This window comes from Corvus kubaryi, unplaced genomic scaffold (genome assembly GCF_017639235.1).
Source record: "Corvus kubaryi isolate FWS band 111438036 unplaced genomic scaffold, C.kubaryi_AGA036_p1.0 72, whole genome shotgun sequence".
Classification (NCBI taxonomy): domain Eukaryota; kingdom Metazoa; phylum Chordata; class Aves; order Passeriformes; family Corvidae; genus Corvus; species Corvus kubaryi.
The window spans coordinates 760117-783396 of record NW_024582060.1 but is presented as its reverse complement, the minus strand read 5'-3'; the positions used below and the strand labels follow the sequence as shown (position 1 = coordinate 783396).

The 23280-nt window shown below is 38.0% G+C and overlaps 1 protein-coding gene across 12 annotated transcripts in view; it reads right to left on the bottom strand.

The window, feature by feature from the left end:
• ERC1 (ELKS/RAB6-interacting/CAST family member 1) overlaps positions 1-23280 on the bottom strand; it is a 281550-nt gene that overhangs the window by 154639 nt on the left and 103631 nt on the right. For 5 of the 12 annotated variants that reach the window (XM_042050358.1, XM_042050357.1, XM_042050360.1 and 2 more), the window contains 5 exons: positions 22288-22428; positions 21078-21218; positions 17679-17714; positions 10612-10805; positions 332-343 (listed from right to left, as the gene is read on the bottom strand). In XM_042050358.1, coding sequence (XP_041906292.1) covers positions 332-343; positions 10612-10805; positions 17679-17714; positions 21078-21218; positions 22288-22428 — 524 coding nt within the window. The remainder of the gene's footprint in view (positions 1-331; positions 344-10611; positions 10806-17678; positions 17715-21077; positions 21219-22287; positions 22429-23280) is intronic. The other 7 variants (XM_042050361.1, XM_042050359.1, XM_042050352.1 and 4 more) reach the window with 3 other exon arrangements.

The window sequence follows — 23280 nt, the reverse complement described above, 5'->3', positions numbered from 1 at the left end:
TCTTATCTTCTTAAAGTAACAGATAAAACCAGTAATATTTAAACTGTCTTCCTTCAGCTCCCTGTTCCTGTATTTTTTTTCCCTTTAAAAATTTCATTGGTTAGGCTTTCCCCTTCTTCCCAGTGCACAGCAGCATTGATTTACAATGGTTTGATATAAATTCTTTCCTTCTAAACATGCACCCTATTCAACCCATCCTCCTACACAGGCGTAACCAAATCTCTGATCTTTTATTTTGCAATCATGTAATTTGATGTGCAATCTTCTGTAAGATCTCAAGTTTAGCTGAATAGACAGTTTTATAAACACCCTTTTAAAAGTGAATACTGACCTTGAGGTGAGGCTGAAGGAAGCAGCAAATCCAGGAAGGAGATGCGAAAGAGAAAGAGTTAGAGTTTGTGAAAACAGAGTCCAGACATAAAGCAGTTCAAGAATAAAGGACAAAACAAGCAGATATAAATCAGGTAATGACACACAGACACACAATCATTCACAAACACAGAGCTGCATGTTTTATAGACATCTAATTAAAAAAAAAAAAAAAAAAAAAGAAGAAATAAGAGAAAAAGGACCTTTAGATTAGATTACACCATTTCAATTAGAGGCAACTTTCTGTAGAGCAAATAGTCTCCAATATGTAACAGTTCTTGGAAAAAGAAAATAAGCCATCTTACAAGAAAACTTCAGATTTACATCACATCATTAGCAAGTACCTTTCTTCCAGAATTCTAACGAACATTTTGAAAATACAGAGTTTGACTATCTCAGATGAAACCTAATGTCTTCCTTTATGACATCTTCTAGGGGCTTATTTTCTCTCCATGAGCAAGACTCAATTTTCCTGCAGACGATCCCAACTTGTCTAAACAGACTAAAGAGAAAGGAGAAAAACCCCAAGCATGGAGTAAAGTCCTCAAGACCTGAAGACTTGTCAAAGCTAAAAGCTCATCTGTCTTAATTTTGACATTGAAGTCACCCCTTCCAAAGAGAAACAGAAAAAGCAGCTGCCTCTTCTTCCTACCGTATAATTCTCCTGTATAAGGTGCAATCTAAAAACAATAATGACCAAACAGGTATATTTTTGACAGTTCTCTCCAACATTGTTCAACAGCAGAACTGACCAAGACAAAATGCTGGAGTCCCCAGTATTACATGAGGTCCCATAGGTTCATTATTGCTTTTCTTTTTTTTTTTTCCAAATGTCTCCAGTATCTTTCATAGGCATCTGCTGTCAATTTCACTGATAACAGCAAGGTAAGTCAACAAGGAACCATAAATACACATCTTTTCAATCTGGTTTTAATTTTGATGATTTTCAGTCAATAGAAGAGAGGCAAAGGGAATGTCCTTCTGTCCAAAGTAGCAATTTGGCTTTTACAACACATGTTGTACTTTTCCCATGGCAAAATTTCACTCTAAAAAGGCAGGATATGGGCTGGATAAAAATATTTCTATAGGCTAGGCTAACTGCTGTATCCTTTATTATTACTCTTGGTATATGGAGGTATGTAAATGAAATTTGAAGACCTTATTTATGGCATAAATTTTACTATCGACCGTGTAGGGTATTGAATTTGTACAAGCAGCTGTTGTTGGTCTGTAACAGATTAAGTAGTGCAAAGGTACTTTTCTTTGGCTTCTGAACCAACATTCTTCAAATCAAGCTCTTCAAGGACAGCTGTTGTAAAGGCTGTATTATTTGGGGATTTGGGGAAAGATGAGACTTGTAAAATGCCAAATACCACATCTCAGCCTTTGATCTTGAAGTAACTTTAAATGTTCCAAAAGCCTTGGTTAATTCATACAGAAAAATGTGTAAGTAAGAATGCTGACTGAAATTCAAGACTACAAACAAATTTAACAAAAGGGAACAAAAATGTGAAACTAAACACTTGGTTAAATATGGAAATAAATAAGCTAAGAGGAAAAATTTAGGGCTTCTCATTTTGTGTTTCAGGGATTCTTTGTTATTCCTGGTTGCGTCGTAATGATGTGATATTATTTCTTCAATTTAACAGTGAAAAACAGGCTACAACTCAGAACAGCCCAGTAGAATTTAAATGAGCCATACAGTTCTTCCAACTGTTATTAAAGGTAGCATCTTTTGCTGGCACAGGATGAAGGCAAAACAGTATGTAGAACACTATGCTGAGGTCACTTGCAATTTTCTGTGCGCTACAGAAGTATTATTTAACCAGCTGCATGGGTTTTAAACAGAGAATAATTATTGCTACATCTCCATTTTGTTATGGAATAATTCTTTCTTCCAAAGAAAAATACATTTTGTGTAATTGCTAGCCCCTTTTCCAAGTTTTTGTTACAGAGGTACAAAATATTTTTCAGAAGTGTGGATTTTTAGAATAACCATAATATTTATCCAAACAAAAATAAGGACTATGTCTGAAAGCACACTAAAATTACAAACACAGTCTGTAAGTGTGTTATCACTCAAACTAAAACCAAGGCAGACACCTGAAATTGTCAGCCATTAGGAAGTAAATGGAGATCTACCATGGACTGGAGGTGAAGCCTCAGTTCATGGGCTACATCAGTGAAATTGAACAGAGGAGCACAGCAAGCATCTGCCCCAGGCAGCAGCCCCAAGCAAGCAGGATCAGATACATACCGAGACATGCTCATTACAGAGCAAAATCACAATTTTTAGTTTGCACTCTTTCCCTTCGAGCAAGAACACACACTTGCAGCATTCCTTACAAGATCCAGCAGCAGCGTTCCTGCCCAGCCCCATTAACTGTGTACTCCGATGCAACAGTCACACAGGGAGACAAGACAATTGTAATGCCAACTGGCAGTCTCAGAGAAACCCATTTTCTGCTAAAATACCATCTCGTTAATTTTAAAGGTAGAGCGGACTTAAATCTGATCACTGGGTGAAGATCAAAAAAAAGAGATGTGAACGCTTAAGCACTGTAATTTAGAAATATCTATTTTGAAAGCTGTTGGATATTCCAGTTACAATTTTTTCCACATGCTTGTATATTATAGGGAGCAGAATAAGCCTGCTACGTTTGTCTCAGATGTACTTAGGATGTAGTTTATGTAACGATTTTCAGTCAACCTTTGAATTCCACTTGTTTGGCGGTAAATGATTGTGTATATTTATTACTCTGTCATTCCTTCAAAGCAGTCTGACAGGGAACAATAGGCATTTGATCTTCCTTGTGTCTGTCAAAGCAGAAAGGTTATTTATGTTTACCACTTTTGACATGTTTTCTTGATAGAAAGAATGATGGCTGGTCTTTTCCTTTTTTCTAGATCGGTATTTAGAGGGATAGGGAAGAGATGGAGAGACAGAGACAGAAGGTTTGTGTGTGCATCCATGCACACATGCATGCGTGGATCTAAGAGGCCAAACCCAGCCACACACGGCCACAACACAGCACTAAAATCACTCTTTCACTGGCTTACTGGCAGTTACTGTATATTCTTTTTGTTCTTTCTGTACTCCAAGATAATGTCAGGATCGGACACCTTTATTTTCACTGTATCATTTGTATAAAAGAGAGGTTTTGTGGGATTTTTACTCCTTTTGCACTAGCTTGTGAGTATGGATACTCTCATATTGCTCAAAGATATTGACTGAAACAAAGCTACAAAAAAACAGCTTTTGAAGAGATGTAGTAAAGGAAGGTAATGAAACTGATATGCAGACTAGACTCATTACTTACGTGATGCTCTTTCTCCTCACGTTTATAATTATTTAAATTATATCACAGTTCTTACACTCTACTGATCTATCAGCTGGATTAGAAGATATCTGCTAAATAAAATCCATCATTGCTACAATACAAGGCAAATGACAACTCCTATACTCATTACAGGCATAATAGGCATGATAGGGAGAGCTTGAAAACCACCTTGATTTAGTGATAAAAACAAGCAGGACTTCGGCACTAAGGAGAATTTGGCAGGAAAAGAAGCCTTCAAAAAAGTTCACAATCAGTGCTTCTTGTTACTGGTATTTCTGTAGTGCAGGGTCCTTCCTGGAGGATCCAAGATCAGATCCTTAGTCTTAGATTAGCAGACAAACCATGCTTTCAGCCCACTGCTGAATGTAACAAAGGAGTTGGTCTGTACTCAGTTCCGTGGACATGAATCACTGTTTAATAGTGTCAGTCCTGCCTGCTTGAACACGGACATAATACCACGTTTAGGTGGTTCAATGAGGGGATAACACAGCGAGCTCATTCAGCCAAAGCCTGCACCAGCCGTGACCTCTCACCATGGACTAACTGGGGTTCTTCAACCTTGTATTTCAGAACAGTTGTTTCTGCAATATCACAAAGTTTCGGTTTCTCCCAAACACAGGAAGAGGGAAAGAATGGGAAATGAAGGACACCTAAATAAAGAAGAAATCGAAAAAGGATATCCCATTATATGAAAAAGGTGAGGATGGATTGAGGAGTCACCATAAAATCACTGTGATGGGGTTTTTATCTGGTGCTCTCTGCAGATGGATTTGCAATTACTGGCAGTGTCTCTGTGTCTCTTTTCTTTCCTTAAATGCAGGTTTCAAAAGCAGTTAGTGAGTCTGAGCATTGATCTTAAGGCACTTTAACAAAGGCTGACTTCTAGAAGGCAGACGCTCTCTGAACGTCAGCATACTTTCAAATGTCTGAAGTTAAATACCTGTAAGCAAATGTGCCTGCATCTTTTATTCTTACCTCTTTAAAGATGTTATACTAATATGAAATGGTTTTTGTTCTCTCTCTGTGAAACTTGATATGGGACTTCAGGTGTAATGCTGATCTTGTATGAAGATAAAGCAAGACTGAGAAGAAAGAAATTACTTCTTCCTTTCCTAGCTGGGAAATTATGAAAATCTTAATATTCAACAGATCCGTGTGCTCAGAGGTGGAGCTGGACTAATTATGGGCCTGACCACTTCCTTCCATTACAAAACCCTGTCCTCAGTTGCTTGCCAAATATTAAACCGTTGTGCTGCTACTTCCCATGACAGGTTCAAACTAACTGGGGGTTTGGGGGGAGAATTTCAGCTGTGTCCTTCAAAAAAGGCAGCATTCATGTGGAAAAAATTTGTTCACATATGGTTCAAGATTATATCACTTCACACAAGATGTGAATTAAAATTATAAGGCAATCTTCATCTTGGAATATGCTAAATTTTGAGCAATTTACCTTAGAATTTTAATATTTGCTTAAAGTACAGATTTTTGACGGAAGTGGATGAAAAACACAACAACAACAACAACAGATTCTGCCTTGTAATAATACCATGCAATCATAAGATAAATATATTTGATTTGCTTTTATGTTTTATGGCAACAAAATGGACTGAAGTATTTTAAAATAATATGTAATTGTTTCAAGTTTTCCAATGCCTGAATCAGAGCTCAATTTATTTTTGGAGGACTAGAATGAGTTAAGACAATATAGAATTATAGCCATACCGTCTCTCAAGGTTAACTTTAATGGTGACGATTATGACTTCATAAACACCTTTCTTTAATTTCTTTAAATTACAACATATCTTTAAATTATTTATATGCACTGGTGTGGTCCTTGCTTAGGAATTCTCTAAAAAACTACTGAAAAATTCACAGAAACAACAAACTTAAAAACCAAAGACAATTATTCCAAGATATGAGTAGCAGTTTGAAAGTAAGTATTTCAGCTTCAAATTGTTGACTTAAGCTTAGGGCATAATTTACCAGTACAGTTTCCTTTACACTGTTCTAGGAAACTGTAAAGTTGATGGAAAATACAGCTAATTTCTCTCTCCATCTATCCTTCACAGAACACTAACCAAATGTATCTGTCTTAAAGACAGACAAAATAAGGTACTTCATTCTACTGTCCACATTTTTCAGCACTCCTTTGAGATCCCTCAATGTTTTTTAATCTTTTATTTATTGTTGAGAAGAAATATTTAGGATGAGGAGTGTACCTTTTGGCTGCTACAAATCAAAAGTTGGAAGGCTTCTTCTTGAAAAGGGCATCCTTAAATTCTTTTCAGGAAAACTCTCCAAATTCTCTTTCTTAAAATAGCCAGTAATTCCAGCTGTCCTTAACAGGACTGCTGGTATTCCACAGCTGAGTGCTGTCTTCCTTTGTTTCCAAAGCAAAGTTTCCTTCAGGCAAAAAAAAAAAACCCCGTGTCCTTACAAGAACTGCCTATCTTATGTAGTGAGCATGCCAAATGAAAATCGATTTTAAGCCTGCAGCTGGAACCAGGACTTCCATATACATTCACTCAGTGCTTACTTCTGAAGCAACATATACAGATATAGTTGCTGCCACCTCTAAGTACAAAGCCCGTTCTTATTTCCGCAGTGTGTGCACACAAACAGGTATGTGTATAAATACCCATCTGAAGGCTGTGATGGCCATGTCCCAAATAAGGAGCATTAGTTTTTGATTGTTTGTTTTCTTATTACAGGATAGTCATCACTACAAACCTCAAGAATAAGTCAATACTGACCTCTATCAATGACACATTTGAGAACACTTGAACACTGAGTTTTAGCTGTTTCGGGCAGAACTGGTAGCAGAGATTAGAACCAAAGGTAAAACACAGCAAGAGAATTAGAATTAAAAAGCAACAGCTTCTGTCAGGTTTAAATCAGGGAGAACAGCAGCAAACATCCTTTGGACTGTGGTCACAACCAGAACTTGTATTTGACACAAGCAGTTCCTGTTTGACCTAAGGAAAAAAGCAGAATTGCAGCAGCCCCAAACAGCAGCAGCAGCAGCAGCAGCAGCCGGGCAGCCAGCGGCGACATTCCAGCCCGGAGGAAACAGAAGCCTTGTAGGGCACTCACTTTCCCAGGAAGTCCCACACAAACCCCCCTACGTGTTGCGGTGCAGGGACCGACACCTGGTAGGGAGGGTGCAATTTGCGGGAGCCGTGCTTTCTGAGGAAAGGCACAGTCACAAACACCCCCCGGACAAAACAAAACAACACAACTCAGGGGACCGGGGCGGGACGGGACAAGTGGGAAGAAAAAGCGAGGAAGGAAACAGAACACAAAATGAAAAGTTACAGAGAGACAGGAGGTTGTGGAATGGCAATACAAAAAGCAAACAGTTAGTTACAAAGAAGTGAATAACCAGACAGCTACAAAACCCTCTACACCACCACAATAGGGGACAGAAACAAAACTTACAGGGCTGTTCACCCAAGAAGAAATGTGAACTTAGGGCCCACCTTCCCATAAGAAAAAGCAAAATCCTCCCCACAAAGAATATATACCAATGAGCTCATGCATTCAACCTTGTGTTGACTCGAGAATATTTTTCAAACTTTTGCATAGCATGCACCATACTTAACACTTCTTTTTTAATATCTTTTGTCCCATTCACAGCTGTCAAACAACATCTCCCACTCAGTAATTGCAACAGCTACTGAAGAGTGGAAGCATTTCCCTCTTTACGTTAACTTAAACACATGGCAGCTTTGCCTGCACTGAAAAGGCTTAAGAGAACAGTTTCCTGCTTTTTATTTCATCTTCCTCTCCCTACTTCTCTCTGCTCCTCGACACACACCTCCCTAACAGGCGATGCATCCCTTCTGTGGATGAAACTGTGACACCATTTCTCTCTCCCTGACAACGTATGGTCTAGTTGTCACACAGAACTAGCAAAAGGGAAAACTGCAGGGAAGAGAGACTCTCTCTTTTGAAAAATCCCTTTTTTTTTAGTACAGTTATTCTCTGAATGTGACTTATTTCTTCTCATCTTGCTCCACATATATACTGACTGTTTCTGATAGGCACAGCAATATTTGCTGTTTAGCTTGCTGACAATTGCTTCTGCAGGCACTAAGGTTCTTTGCACAGCAGAGTTTGATCAGCTGTAGAAGCATTAGAAGTCAAGGTAATTTCTAGCTCACTCTGCATGGACCACAGTTTAGGAAAGACTTTTAAAAGGCAAAACTATCACATTTTTTCCTGGAAACCAAGACTCTTCTAGCTCTAAAACATGCATGTAACATGCCTGGATATATAAGTTCAGCCATCAAAGAATATTTTATAAACAAGCATTGTAGATAAAACCAGGACCAACCTATACATTAAATAGGTGTGATACAATCTCTGCTTTATGCAAAAACTCACAAGAAGGAAGCAAGCTTCCAGGGAATAGTGGTTTGGGGGAGCAGTTGAAAACAACTAAGGTCAAATAGAAATTCTGACAATTATTCAGAAAAAGAGAAACTACTAATCAAAACCTCGCTATAAAGTATCTGGAACTTTCTATCTCTTGCTCCAGTGCTGTGATTATATTACAGTGCCACCTGATAAATCATTTCAGGTGTTGATACTTTGCTAATTCACCATACTAACAATATCCAGATGAGATCTCTAGATGGGGAAGACCTTTTCTATTTCCACTTAGAGTGGTTATAGAACATGAATGTTCTTAGACTTTTCTCCCTCCCCGCCTTGCTTTGCTCAGCCTGCTGGCAGTCACACGATGACAAAAGCAGTCTTTTCTTTTACAGAGTCAAAATGCCTATTCTAATTACTAGAAATAAGAGAAAACATATTCTGTCTTATCTCAGTAGTGGTAGAAAAGATAAGTTAAAAAGAGAAGAGGACCACTCAGGTTTTTTTGTAAGACTGAAGAACAGGTGGTAAGAAGGAATGGATAAAACTGAATAGTCAAAGTATTTACCAAATTGTTATGGAATGATGTCTGGTCATTTGGGGGTTTTATGCTTTCATAGTAAGACTTTGGTCTGTGGCTGAAACAGCAAGAAACTAACATGTAACATGACAAACAATAACTGCTTTGCAGATCTCTCTTTTCTTCTTTTTGAAGAAAAAGCTTGATTTCTAACTCTTTGAAGATGGTGAAATTGCTTCTATCTATAAAAGAGAAGGAGACCCATTTTAATTTCTCTTCATTGTTATTTTTCCTTTGCAGATTATCAACTTTGTTTATAGGCCACTTGTGTCTATTCAGTTTGATGCTGCAAGTCAAATTGTGATGAGTTTCTGAATGCTAATGTAAATAAAAAAATCAGCTTTCATTAAAAGCATATGTAAGAAAATTCTTTTCCTGCCGTTTCAATCTCTCTAGGAATTAGGCTGAGGAATGATTCATATTTCTAACTTCCTTTCCCTAAACAGTAGTTACTTCTCCACTAAGAAAAAATAATTAGGAACTATGAACACATTTCTTCCCCCTAGTCTTTCTTCTATCTTTCTCTGCTTGTACCTGATCCCTGGTCAACTTGCCTGCCCTGAAGAGAATGACACGGTGAATGTCACACCTGAGATGGGGACCCCAACAGGACTGAAAAAATCACACAGCCAAATAACTTGTAGCTTTTTCATGTCTATACTCATTCAACAATATCAACCTATTGCCTGAATGTTCTGCTGATTACATCATGTACCGAAGGGCTCAACAATGTATCAATTAGGAAAAAAGGGAAGACACTTAAAAATAACATATCCTCACTTTTGGGTGTTTGAGCTTATGCCATAGGTACGAAGAATTTTGGTGAAATAAAACAACTTAAAGAAAACTAACAGGATGTTGCTTACAGTCACAGAGAGAGAAGAAACAGCTGGCAAGCTGAACTGTTCCAGAGCTCTGTGCATTTCAAGGAAAAGGGAATGGACTCCTTAGAAAAGAATTTTTCAAATCATTCAGAGGGGGCCATAATTTGACAATCAGCAAGCCATGAAAAATAACCACTGAATGCAGAGCCTGAAATGTCCTCTATTTAGCTGCCCTAATCTTCCTGACACTAAATTTTAGAGTAGTTAAATAGTGAAAAGACAGAAACTAGAAAGACTATTCTGGCACTAGGCAAATGGGAATAATCAAATTTCCATTTTGCTGCTCCAAGTTAGTGATTTTTCATTGGGAATGGTAAACAAAAAACCCCAAACAGGTATTACTGCCCAGAAGTTCGCTCTTGGCCCACTGTAAGATGAAAAAATGACAGAATACAGACTCTAACTCAGGTCTTTCCCAAGATCTACTACTTATAATTGTGACACAAATGTCATTAAACCATAATAAATTGTAATTTTTGTTTAGGACATTATAACCTTGAAAAAAAATCTGAGCCTCCTGGCTCCGAGAGAAAGATGAAAAATGCTGTAAAGTGCTGAATCGAGTTTTGCTTGGACAAAAGCAAATCTGCTCGTCAGGCTTCACTAGGGCCCAAGTTTACCTGTGTCCCTACCACTACAAAGAGTTATGAGGTCAATTATCAGAAGAATCTGAATAACTAGTATCACAAGTTCTTAAAAATAATTTTTCTTATTTGTTTTTGTGAGAGCCATGCTCAAGGAATTTATTGTATCAAAACAACAAACTGTTTTACAAACACACCAAAGTGTCAGCAGCTTTTCCTACCCTCTCCATTCCCTTACAACTCTATTTATCCTTCCAGTTCTACCTATACCAGGCCTGGTTTTGAGCAGCCAGGTAAGGAAAGCACATGGAAGACACCCTCTTCCTTACAACATAGCACAATAAAGGACCAAAGATAGAAAAACTCTAAACAGACTTTCCCAAAACAGGTACTAAGGTTTTTAAGAAAAGAAAAATGACTTATCTCTAATGTTAATCAGGTCTTTTGCTCCTCTTCTAACTTTATACCATCCTCACCTTTCCAGTTCTGCTATCTTCTTATCCTTATCATTCTTCTCATTTTCCATCTCTTTCAAGATCTCCAGAAGACGATCCACTTCAGCCTGAGCCTTGCCAGATTCTTCCCGATACCGTGTTACCTCTCTTTCCAGCTGCTGCATGCGGTCACTCAGCTCTGGACTGGCCCTTGCCTCCAGGGTTGCCTCATGAGCCTGTAAGAAAAGGGTTCAAGAAAAACCCACTTCATTCACATGTATGTATTTTACAGGTTCTATGACGATTCCAAAGTTTTATCTATTCCAATTCCAAAATGCTATCTAGATACCTATTTCAAAATGGCAGGATTAATTATTATACAGGAAAATACAAGTCCTATTCTACTTTTAAGTACGGGGACATACTTTGCAGGAAAAGAAAAATTTTTAAAGAATTTAGTTTTTTTAATTCTGCCTAAAAAATTACATGATTTTAAATCTGAAACAGAATCAAAAAAGAAGCAGAAATATGAAAAAAAGTTTAACTTCTTTCAAAGAAAAGAAAATGAAGAGCACATGTGAGTGTAAAAGTTCCTAAAATACACTTCTTAAACAGGGATAGGACTACAGATTCAGTTATTTGAGGTATGTTTAACCTATATATTCTAGAAAAAGAAATCACAGGTTAATAGCCTTCAATAACTACATCAATATGCGAAGTGTCAGACATTTGCACAGATGGTGCTGATGTGCTCAGGCCCTTGCTAGTTCTGAGCCACACAGACCAGGGTTAATGAGTATGGCTACCTACTGAAATTATCTTTGCTTAGTTATCTAGGAAATACATTTTTCAAAATCAGGCTACTGGGACAAAGTGTATCAGAGGACTGAGGATAACATGATCACGATGAAGAGATTGTTTAGGGTTGTTTTCTAATGGCTTGGTTTGTTACAAAAATCACTAATTCATTAGTAAAATTAATTCAAAAGCATGTAAGAGACAGGAAGAATGTAGCATTCATGCTGGAAATTAAACCAGCAGACAAAGGACTATCCTTCTTCTCTCACCCTGCCCTTCTGCTCTTGGATCTTGAACTGCAATTTGATCTCAGTTAAAGCTGTTTCAGAATTGCTCAAAATTGCTCCAGTGAACAGCAGGTTTGATGGAGCAATTCTGCTGATCGGGATTGCCTGCAAAACCCAAGGCCTTGCTCTTCTCGAAACAAACCTACAACAGAAAATAAGACTACAGACTTTTCTTCCCTCTGTGTGCAGCTGTGGAAAGTTGTTTTACAAGCTGCCAATGTTCTGCTCCAAAGCACACTAAGTCTAGATCTGATAGTATAGGACTCTGTTGCTTTTAGAGGTAATTGGAGAGAACTGCAGCAGTATAAAACTTGGGGCAGAAAGCTGCTGCTTCCAAGGAACCAAATAGCAAAAGTACATTTGGCTAAATCTGTTTAGTTATTCAGTAAAATAAGACTGGAGGAAAATATCCATTTATTGACCCCAACATTTTTGCCTTGAAGTGTCTAGTTTTTAATTAGCTTCTTTAAAGCCAAGGCCACATTCTAGTAGAATCCAGGAGACTTGTGGAGCAGAATATTCTGGGACTGAAGAATGTCTTGATGCCTGTCTTTACTGGGACTGACCTTGGGACAGATCTGGGTTTCCCAAACAAAGGAAAGGTTCATGTTCCAGGGCCTTGGCCCTGCAGCTCTTGTCTGAGGGTCAAAACTAAGCTGTTTTGGCTTTCTTCTTTTCTAAAACAAGAATTCCAGAAAGCTGATTAACCTGGACAGTATTTTATCCTAGAACAAAACGTCTGGCACTCCCCAGGTCTCCCAGGCAGATGTCGGCAAGAGTGCCCAATAACCAAAATTCGTGGAAGAGTGGAACCCTTTCCTGAGGTAATGCATTTAGGAACGCTTCAAAGGCTCCCTTACTGCTGAGTGACTTTCCAGTCAAGCCCTGACACTCCTGTGTCACTGAACCGTAAGAGTGAAAATCCTGCTTCTGGGCTTCTCCCCGAGACCTGGACGCAAGCGCATCCCTGGTGAGCCTGGAAGCTTTGCGAAGCCTTTTGGAGTTAGGGCTGTCAATGCTTCCAGATTCCTCACTGCCCCATAAGCACTTCAAATTACAACACCCTTGGAAAGGGCTCTCCACAGCAAGTGGAAGTGTAATTAATGCCCTGCCAAGAGGATGCAGACTCCAGGAGGACGTGGCAGCAGTGAGACGGACAAGTGTGTCAGCTCCATGAACAGCTGCGAGCACCAGGGGACATACTTGGCTTTGGAAAGAGTGTTGGTTGGTGTTTCTGAAATGCTTTTTTGGGATTTCCAGCCTGCAGGAAATCTGAAATACTTGATTTAATTTCCTTTTCAGCTACACCTTAAATTTCAAAAAACTCCTCCAATCCTTCCTTCCCAAATACAGGGAATTGGGAATACTGTTTTGGGAGGGGGGCACCTGTAACATCTTCTGAGGGCATCTGCATTCTCCTAAGAGACACTGTGTATAGAGTTAAGTGTGGTTTTCACCAGACAGAGCCTCCGTTCTTCTGTACTGGCTTTAGGTATGTTTCCAACATCTCAAATTGTTTGTTTTAACAAATACTCCTCCAGGCTCTTTAAAGCCACCCAAAATACATGATCAAATAATCAAGAAACTTCTTTTAAAAGAAAGCAAAGTTAGGCTGTTAGCCTGGCTTATTAAACTCACTAATTCAAAAGAAGTTATAAGACCTAATGCAATTTGACTGTCAGAACAGTCCTGATTTATTTTACTCTGCTAATAAAAGCATCTCCACAACAACCCAAGAGACACTACTGAGAAGAGGAAATAAATTTTCTTTTCTAGAGAATTAGCCAACAAGTCTGTGTGTCTGGTTATTATAGAACCAAAGGGCTATTTACACGACATAAATTATTAGTCAAGGCACATAACACATGTTATTTGTATATAATGCACATAAGTACGGATACTTTCACCTAACACAAAGGGAACGTTATGTGATATGGTGTAAACTGGAGACCACTTCCTGCAATGTGAGTTACTGACTGAGTGACTTTGGTCCATTTTGTGGGTTTTGTACAAAATACGTGTTTCACGACCATATCTAAAATCCTGCTGGATTCATTTATTGTATAAGAGAGAAAACCAATGCATTTAGAGGTTTCCCACAAACTCACATGAAGATCTGGAACACATGAAATTGGCTACCTGCCCAATGCAACACTGTGCAAAATAATTCATCTTGGTTTTCTGCTTTAACCAAAAAGCTAACCACAAATAATGAATTCCTATATTCACAGTAAAAAAGCCCACATACAACTTGCCCTGCCCACCAAAGGTGTACAAAAATTCCAAAATAAGTAATAATTTAAATTTTGAAGCAGAATCAACATATAAAGTGACAAATGCACCAAGAGTTTCTGCTGTATTAAGAGACTATAGGAAGTGTATTTCCAAAAGTTTGACTTTCATCTCTGCCTGACACAGGATTTGCAAATCAGCTCTCTTTTAATATAGTTACAAACAAATGTGATAACGTATAAAAGAAGCATGATAAAAATTAAATCTTAAAAGTGAGCTTGCTGAGAGTGAAGGGAACACTGAACTTTCTCATCTACACAGGCCATTGAGTTCACCTGATTACAGGCTATTTAAACCCTTTAAATTGTTACTACTGACCCTGTCATTAGCTCTCCGTGTTCCTGTGTGGTATCAAACAGGGGAATTTAAGAGCACAGCCCAACTTGCACATTTCATTCTGCACTGATCTGCATAAGAAACAGTCACATTTTAGCTAGAAAGCAGCACCCTCTTAAGCTATGTTTTTATTAGCAAAGCTCATGTGATCAGTATTAATCTTTGCCAGTGTGAATTCAGTTTCAAATTCTAAGTGGTTCAGGACTGCGAATAGGTTAAGTTTACTACCCTGGATATGCTCTCACAGTTCTTAAGAGGGACTATAAACTAAGAGGTGGTTTAACAGCTTTCTGCTTTCCTGCTCTTAGCCATCATTTCCCATCTGGAATGTGGTAAGTGATGGGGTGACTGCTTCAGGTACCTACAGAACGTAAGAAAGAGTGATTGTTCCTCAAATAAATAAATGTACTATAACTTCTATTGCTTCCACAGAAAATCAGCTGACAAAGCCAACTTCTACAACTAAAACAAAGATGACCAATGTTTCACAGAAATAGCCACTATTTACAGATGGAGAGGAGTGGAAGACAAAACACATTAAAAAGAGTTTTCTAAGTTGATATTTCTTGTGCCAAAAACCTGTTTTTTAAGAGGTAAGATAATCTTACACAGCTTAAAGTGTGCCAGAGACAGGGAACAAAACAATGGTACAGATCTAATTTAAAGGTTCTAACACGTAACTAAAAATTCCAAACATTATGACCAAGATTCCAAATCAATATTCCTAAAATATTAACTAAATCAAACAGCAAATAATTCACAGCAAACACTTTCTACTTTTACCTATGAATTGAGACAGTAAATTCAGTTTAACATTTCACATACTAATGTTGCCAAGAACTTTTGGCCATGAAGTAAGTTCCCGAGAACCTGAAATCCCATTTTAATCCACCCTCCTACCTCCAAGGGTGCCTCATGTCTCCTAAAAATAGTAAATGCACACAAAAATACAAAAATATATTATGATTTACTGCAAAAGACAAACACTTCACCCACCTTCTGTACTTTTCCTACCACAAAGGCAGAAATTCAACTGATAAAACATTTGTGCTGTCTTCTATCATGTCTTTATTAGTTTTAACAAAACTGTAAATTTAAAAAACAACCAAACTTTCTCCTCCTTTAGTTCCACAGCTCTACACACCACAAACTGTAAACAAGATTTTTGAAAAGGCTGTAATGGAAGTAAAAGGCTCAGGAAAATTCTCTGATATACTATGTACAGTAAACTTGAGTCTGCCGCAGAGAGTTATTTTTCTGTCTTTTAACCATCTCTACATGGTATCAATGGAATCAATTCATAAATTATTTCCTTTATGAAAAATCATAAAGAGATGAAGAGAGGAAGATGCCTCAGGAGAGGCAATTCCCATTGCCTAACCAAGTGATCTCTTCAGAAAGACACAAGTTCCCATAGATGTCGTTAGACATTAACAATTTGCTCTCTTGGGATTCACCCCAACACAAAGAGTGTGTAAAGTCAGGAGGGAAATGCCCACAGGACATCTCTCTTTGTGAGTGCATTTCAACCCACTCACCTGCCTCCTCTGATCTGGGCCTTGCTCACTTGACCACAGGCTGCCACTATTTTACAGAAACAGGACTCAAGTAATGAACAGATACTTAGTCCCAGTTTTTGGATATTCAGTGTATGGCTCTATACTTTGTTTATTCTGAACATGACATTAAAACAAAAAAATTCCCCAATTTTCTTTCTAGCATGCTAATCACAACTAATCACTTCTTAACACCACCAGTGGGAAATAAGGATGCATTATTATACCTGTTGTTCAGGGGAAAAAGAAAAATGCAAATACATCCTGCCTTATTCACTCAGTGCTTTCCTACTATCAAAAAAGTATTTTATCATCTAATTTCTCTAGATGATTATCATCTTTATCATATCTATCTGGCTCACTCTTGGAGCATTTGTCATGCAATATTGAAAACAGCAAGACTAGCAGGCGATAATTTAGTTATGAAATGCTATACAAATTACCTCACAAGGAAAAATAACAAAGACCACACAGTGTGGCATTGGCCATTTCCTAAATTTTGAATATTTAATTTTTCAAAACAAGTTTTATCTTCACAAGTTTTTCTGGGAGGTATAAGAGTATTAGGGAGAAAACTTCTCCAGCTTTCCACTGCATGAGATGATGCTGACATTGTCATGCACAATCATCAGGATGCAACATTAAAAGCCATCACAGAATCATAGGATGGTTTGGGTTGGAAGGGTCCTTAAAGATCATCGTTCCAAACTCCCTGCTGTGGGCAGGGACACCTTCCACTAGACCAAGTTGCTCAAAACCCCATCTAACCTGGCCTTCACAAAGCCTCTTGTACCTTATCCTGTATGTTTACTATATCATCCTGGAAATTAAAATACAAAGTTTGGTCCCATATCTTCTATTTTCTGACTCCAGAGCAATGAGTCTCAAAAAGTTTGCATGCTGTTAAAGATTTTGTAAAGAATGTGCTCTCCTGACACAAATTCTTCTGCCTATTTGCACCAACTAACAACCTTTTCGTATTATATCTCATTTTCCCAACTTCTTATTGACACTATTTAGCCAGGTTTAAATAATTTCTGATGTGGGATGCCACAAAAACTGAACTATTGCAAGCCCCAGCATTTCTCTGACCCTCAGACAATGACTGTCAGGATAGGCAACTATATTGACCCTGAACATTGCCAAGAGTAACACAGGTATCAGACTCCTGAAAGTTCTGTAACACCATTTTTTATGCACAGAGCCACAAAAGAAATCTCTGATGAAAACCACCTTGGATTACGTAATTTACAGTGTCAAGATATTATTATACAAACACTCCTTGACAGGAGTGCTCTTTGACATCAAACAGGAGGCTGGAAATAGGATCCAAAATTAAACTGACATAGTACCAGCGAGCTTAATGGTTACACAAGTTTCTAAGCAATCTTTCACTTGCTGTAACTTAGTTGTTATTTCGAATGTGCTGCTGTACCCAGTGTTACAGAACGCTTTCACGCAAGAAGCTTGATTTGCATGGAAATTCTACCTTCTTGCTCTGAAAATGCACAGACAATGGAGATGACAGAAAAGCTACAGGACATTTCAAGCACTGGCAGCAAAGGGAAACAAAAACACTGACATAAAATTAAGCTGTCCAAACAAAAATGCAGTTAGACCAAGGCAGTCAAACAGTGAAAACATCTCAGAAAGCTTTTTTGAACACAACTGGTCAGACATCCCACTGCTTTTTGTTTGTATCCATACTATCCATACCCACTACTAAAGTAATTCACCAGTACACTCTGTGTAGGCCCCACTATAAAAGCACAGGAATACACATGCAACATAAAAAATTAAATGTGCTGGCAACAGCCTCTCAGATTGCCAGGGAACTTACTAGCTTGGATGGATGACTCAATAAAACTTCAGGGTGCTGAAGGGAGAAAGAAGATAGGAAAAGATGGAGAAAATTTGCGATAGGAACAGTGTGAAAGAGAAAAAGAAAAGATGCAACAAGAAAAGAATTTAAAATAATAACTGCAACATTAATTTACTAAGACGACAGAATCTTAATTAGTGGTTTTAGCATGCATTACTAATCAGCTTTCGGAACATGAGAAATGTGCAGAGTTACTCTCATGCAAGTTCCAAATTTCCTCTTGATTTTTTCAGTGTAACGCATTTGTCCAGCCCCCACATATTTAATTGTAGTTCTTTGTTTGGGTTTACAGATGAGTTTCACAGATTGAGAAGGACTTTGATTCCTAGTGCTTCCCTTGAATCAATTTCAAGACGGCTGAATGGTTTAGAAAACTAATTCAGTAACTGACACTATCTGAATGCTGAACACAACTGCTGGGTCTTTACTTTTATTGTTACGAGACATCCTGATTTCCCTAGTAGCCCTTTTCTTTCTAAGTCGAATGCATTTTTTGCCCCTTCTTTGAAAAAAAATACATCAGCTGAGAACAAAAAACAGTCTCATCTACCAATATTATCAGCAATATTTTCAGTTGTGGGAGCAAATCCATGCTCACAAAAATAAAAAGCAGCAGAGCCTGTATTAGACTAGCCAAGCTAATTCTTGGGAAAGGTAGAATTTGGATCAACGCTTCATTCAGTCCTTTTTTTCCCTGCTTTTTGAAAGATACTATCCTCCTGAATTTGAAGAAAGAGCACCACAGCAGGGAAAAAAGCAACCTCTGTGGGAGCCTATTGAATCTAGAGGTATTTTCCTGGCAGGGAATCAGTGGTAACATTTTCTGATGAAAAGTTCCTAGAACTGCAGCAAGGGGAAGTTTGTTAACATATGGTTTTGGACTCTTTCTTCTCCCTAAAAATAACGAGCATATCTATAGGGAGAAAAACTATGCACTGGAAATGAAGATGGACAAAAATCCACCCATCTTTCCTGGAAAACTTCTAATATTAGTTGGTCTCTCCCAGATTATAAAAACAAAATGAAACAAAGTACACTGGCTGGGAAAGACAAGACAGAAAACACTGGGAAAAGAATATCCTGAAGAACAAAAACTAAAGGAAAATTTATTCACTGTAAAACTAATACATTAAAATACAAGTTTGGAAAAAGAGTTTCCTAAAGAAAAGAAAAACCACCACAGAGCATAATAGCACTTCACAGATAAACAGGGAGAGAACCTCCTGTGTGTGATTTGCCTCTAATGACTCCATCTCAGCCAGAATGAAGACAGGACACCAGGCCATGTAAACTCAACAGGGATTTATGAGTTGCTTTCAGCCTTCAGAATCTCCCACTGCATCTCCTGCTGGCAGCAGGACGACAATTCAGCACAGAAGCAGCAAATGTAGAATAATTAGAACATTAAGCAACCAGATTTGCATAACCATGGTATTATTATTTGAAAAAACAACCCCGAATATGACAAACACTGCAGTTTTAGTTGCTAAGTCAAGGATCAATATAAAATAGTTATTAGTGAGAAGAGCAATAGTGACAACAAGAAGTGGATACTTCAAGTGAGACACTGGAGACTGACACCGAACTACAAATATATCGACAACTTTTCAGCACCCTTGTGCTCCACTCGGTTAGTATTTTTGTTTAGTGTAAAGTTAAATCCCTTTTACAGAAAAAGTGGAAGCTTGCATGGTTCATGATTTCTCTGAGGCTCACTGTTTGGGGGTTAGCATGAGTTTTTTGCAAGGACTACCCAATTCTTTTTTATTTAATGGCGTAACAGTAGTCCAGTCTCTTCTGCCAGCTTTACTTCTAGAGCTAATAGATTTAACTGAAAGTACTCAAACTGTTCACTGGGAATACGAGGCAAGGGAAAGAAGATTGATGTTAGACACATCTCCATTCAAACCGTGAGGGAAGCAACCTAAAAGAAAAAGCTTTTAGCCATTTACTCGTAAGAGCTACATTAGAACTTCCTTCCTGCATGTCTCTCATGAAAATCTGCACTAAGATAATGAAAAACTCAATAGAATGAACCTCTAATTCAGTTTTAAACTGAATGCTCTTACGTAGCCATTAGTTTTAAGATTAATTATGGCAATTATTTGCAATTGTTAACAATGCAGATGTGTAAAACTGAGTTTTTAGAAGCTTTAAAATGGACCTGGATTATCTGTCATAATTATTCCAAGGATGAGAAGGAACTAATCCATCTTGAAAATGTCAAACTGCCTGAATAAATATCTGCAATGCATTTAAAAAGTGAAAGCCTTTAAAAATATTTTTTTTACTTCTGTGCAAGCTACAATAAAACCCATTGAGAAAATAAAAACAATTGGAAAGAAGGTTATTAAGGAAATATGTAAATTTGCTACAGGTATAAAACATATTCAAGTGAATGTTAACTATATTTTCTTGAGTAACTACAAGTTATTCCACATAGGTAACGGTAGGCTATCAGATTTTTTTTGGTTGTAGAACCGAAACCATCCTGACAATGATTTAGGTAGCTTCTCTGAATGACAAGATGCTCTAATAACCTCTGGTAAATCTTAACTACAATAGATTTGTCAACTCATTACCAGTAATGCAGGATGAAACTGCAACTCATGGCAGAGATTTCAATGAAAGGGTCCTTCAGGTCTTCTGAAATACCCACTGAAAACAGCCTGTGAGAGCTATTAAATGTGTACAGCTATCTTTTCTTGCTACTGTGCTCTGTTGATGCTGAATAACAGAGTAGTTGATGCTGTGTGATAGAATGAAAAAGGACAAATATGGGTGTAGATATGCATATGCAGTTTCATTTACAGTTCTCAGTGGCATTAACACCCACCTCGCACCCACACAACAGGAATTCTAAACAAGTCTTAACTGATGACTCAAAATCACACACTTCACTGGTGGCACATTCTTTTCATTTGTTTTTATGCTTTCCTCTGGGCAAGGCCAACCATGCACCTGACTTTATCACATTAACACCCATAAGCATTGATAATTGATATGTGAAATGTTCAGGTGTTATTTTTTTAGCTGTTACATCAAGTTAAGGGCACAATTGCTGCTATGAATTGTACTGAAGCAGACTAAGCCTTAAATTCTTAGTACTTGTTAACAAAACAGCCAACAGCACTGTTACTGCATGTAAGTGAAATTCAAACTTAGCACAAGTGCCTGAAAGTTACTTTCTGATAGGCTTAGCTGGTAATATGGCTTGCATGGACACACCTTCACACTTCTTGCTGAAAAGAAATTCACAGAATTTGCTCTTAAGACCCAAAGTTTTCTTTGTAGTCATGGGCAATGTGTTTAGAACTGTATGCTTGCAACACATACATAAATATGAACTAAGATTACCTTCTTCAACTGTGTTTCCATCTTCAAACATTCTTCCTTTTTCTGTTCTAATGCAATTTCCAGTGTCTTGAGTCTTGAATCTTTCTTCAGTCCTGATGAAGCTAATGATGAAGCATGTTCCTTAAGATCCAGTAATGATGTCTAAATTAAAAGATGTGAAATAATTATCAAGTAAGTGCAATAGCTGGTTTCAATTCTGTCTTTCTTTTCCTCCTATCCCTTCACAGTATGTTCAGGATCTAATTTAGACCAACATATTTTTTCAGGATGTTTATGTCACTGACTTAAGATCACTTGCATTAATTCAGGCTTTCAGGATCAAAATAAAACCTTGTCTAAATTAATTTTAAAATAATTTTTAAAGATGGACAATTCTGTAAACTGGAACTTGTGCTCCTGTGACAGTCATGTTTAAGAAAAACTGGTTTTCAATAAAATAGTATTAGAATCACATGTGGTTAGAAGATTTAGCCACTGGGAGAGTTGAATGCTTTTCTGTATACAGCTTCCATGGGGTAAAACTGATTCATGCCATCTTACTCCAAAAGACATCTCAACTTCTTTCTTTCTAAACCATTTTTGTGTTGTTTCTTTTTCCCTGTCAAACGCTGACTTCTATGTAGACAGAATCTTAGTACATTTCGGGTACATATTTTTGTATTGTTTTACTTTGACTGAGTTTTAAAAAAAGATTGTAAGTACATGAGAGAAACAGAGAACATTTCTATTTCTCTCATATAATTAAGGTAATTTGTCTAGCCAACTGGCTCATTACCAACAATCAATTAATCAAAAAAAGATTCGTGAGTCTAAAAAACTAGCTGTGTTGTTTGCATAAAGGAACAAACATTATCCTCATGCTTTTGGCACTCATAGCTTTGATCAGCCTCTGCTCTTTCTTCCCCACATTTAGACAGGGCTTGTTCTCAGCCTTCCGTGGTCTCTAAGCACAGCTCCAGTCAATGCCATCACTGACCATCAGTCAGTCACTACTAATAAGATTAACTGCTGCAAACAAGGGGACGGCCGCTATCCCTGGAAAGGTGGTTCTGAAACACTGATGCTTTGCAAATTCTCAAATGATGTATTTTACCAGATCAGCTTTGTTGAAGGACAATTACTATAAAGGAACAGTTTTCTTCATCTCAAATGTAACACAAACATAGACAACAAATAATTCTATCACAATAGATTCGTGTTGCTGGTCAACCTCTTTCTCTGTGAGATCTCCTTGTAAAATGCTGACTCTTTCTTTCAGGTCCTTAATGTCTTTCTTGTAGTTGTCGATCTCTTCCTGTTTTTCTCGTTCATCTCTGTCACGCTGCTCCTTTAAACGCTCAATGGTCTTTTCCTGACAAAAGAGAGCACTCTGTGAAGGAAATCCCCCTTAGTCAATTCAACTTCTAAGGCTTCTTATCACAACACTTCTGACACACTTTAAACGAGGAGAAGGAGTTTATTGCCATTTTCTTTTCTTTACAGTTGTAGAGATCCTCAGGAAGGAGAAAACTTCTTGAGGAAGTTTTGAGTTGTAGAGATCCTCAAGAAGGAGAAATCTATGGATTCACTGCTGTGAAATACCTGCAGCACTGTGAATACTGGATTCAATACTGTGAATGTCTGGATCTCTCAAAGTTCACAGTGCTGTTACAATGCAACCCAATTCATCTGGTTCTGATTATCAAAATTAAACTAAACCAGGACGTATTACATATTGATTCCTGGCTTATTTAAATCTTATTTTTTTCTAAAATGTACAGTTAAATCTGTGGTCCTTCAGAGAAGAAGGGGTGTAGTGCCTCTGAGACACTGGAATTTATATACAGTAAGAAAAGGCAACAAAATAACTTTTGAGTGACCAGGTATCAATGGAGCTTTGGTTATCTTGGAATCTGAAGGGATGCAAGCAAATTCCCCAAACTCAGGTAAAGTTTAACCATAGGTCATAGACTCTGACAGACTAAAGGAGCTCTAGCCCTGCTTCTCTGGGAATCACGAGAAAAACACATATAGTTACTCCAAAAAAGTTGTCCCACCAAAACAGAATGGGGAAGTCTCCCGAAAATCGAGCATTAAAAAGCGTCAATTGATCAGGACGATCCCCGCGGCTCCAGCCCGGCAACGCCGCCGTCCCCGCCTCAGGGGCGCGTCCTGCAGCGCCCCCTAGCGCGGAGCGCGCGCCGCCGGGGCCGCGGCCGGCCCG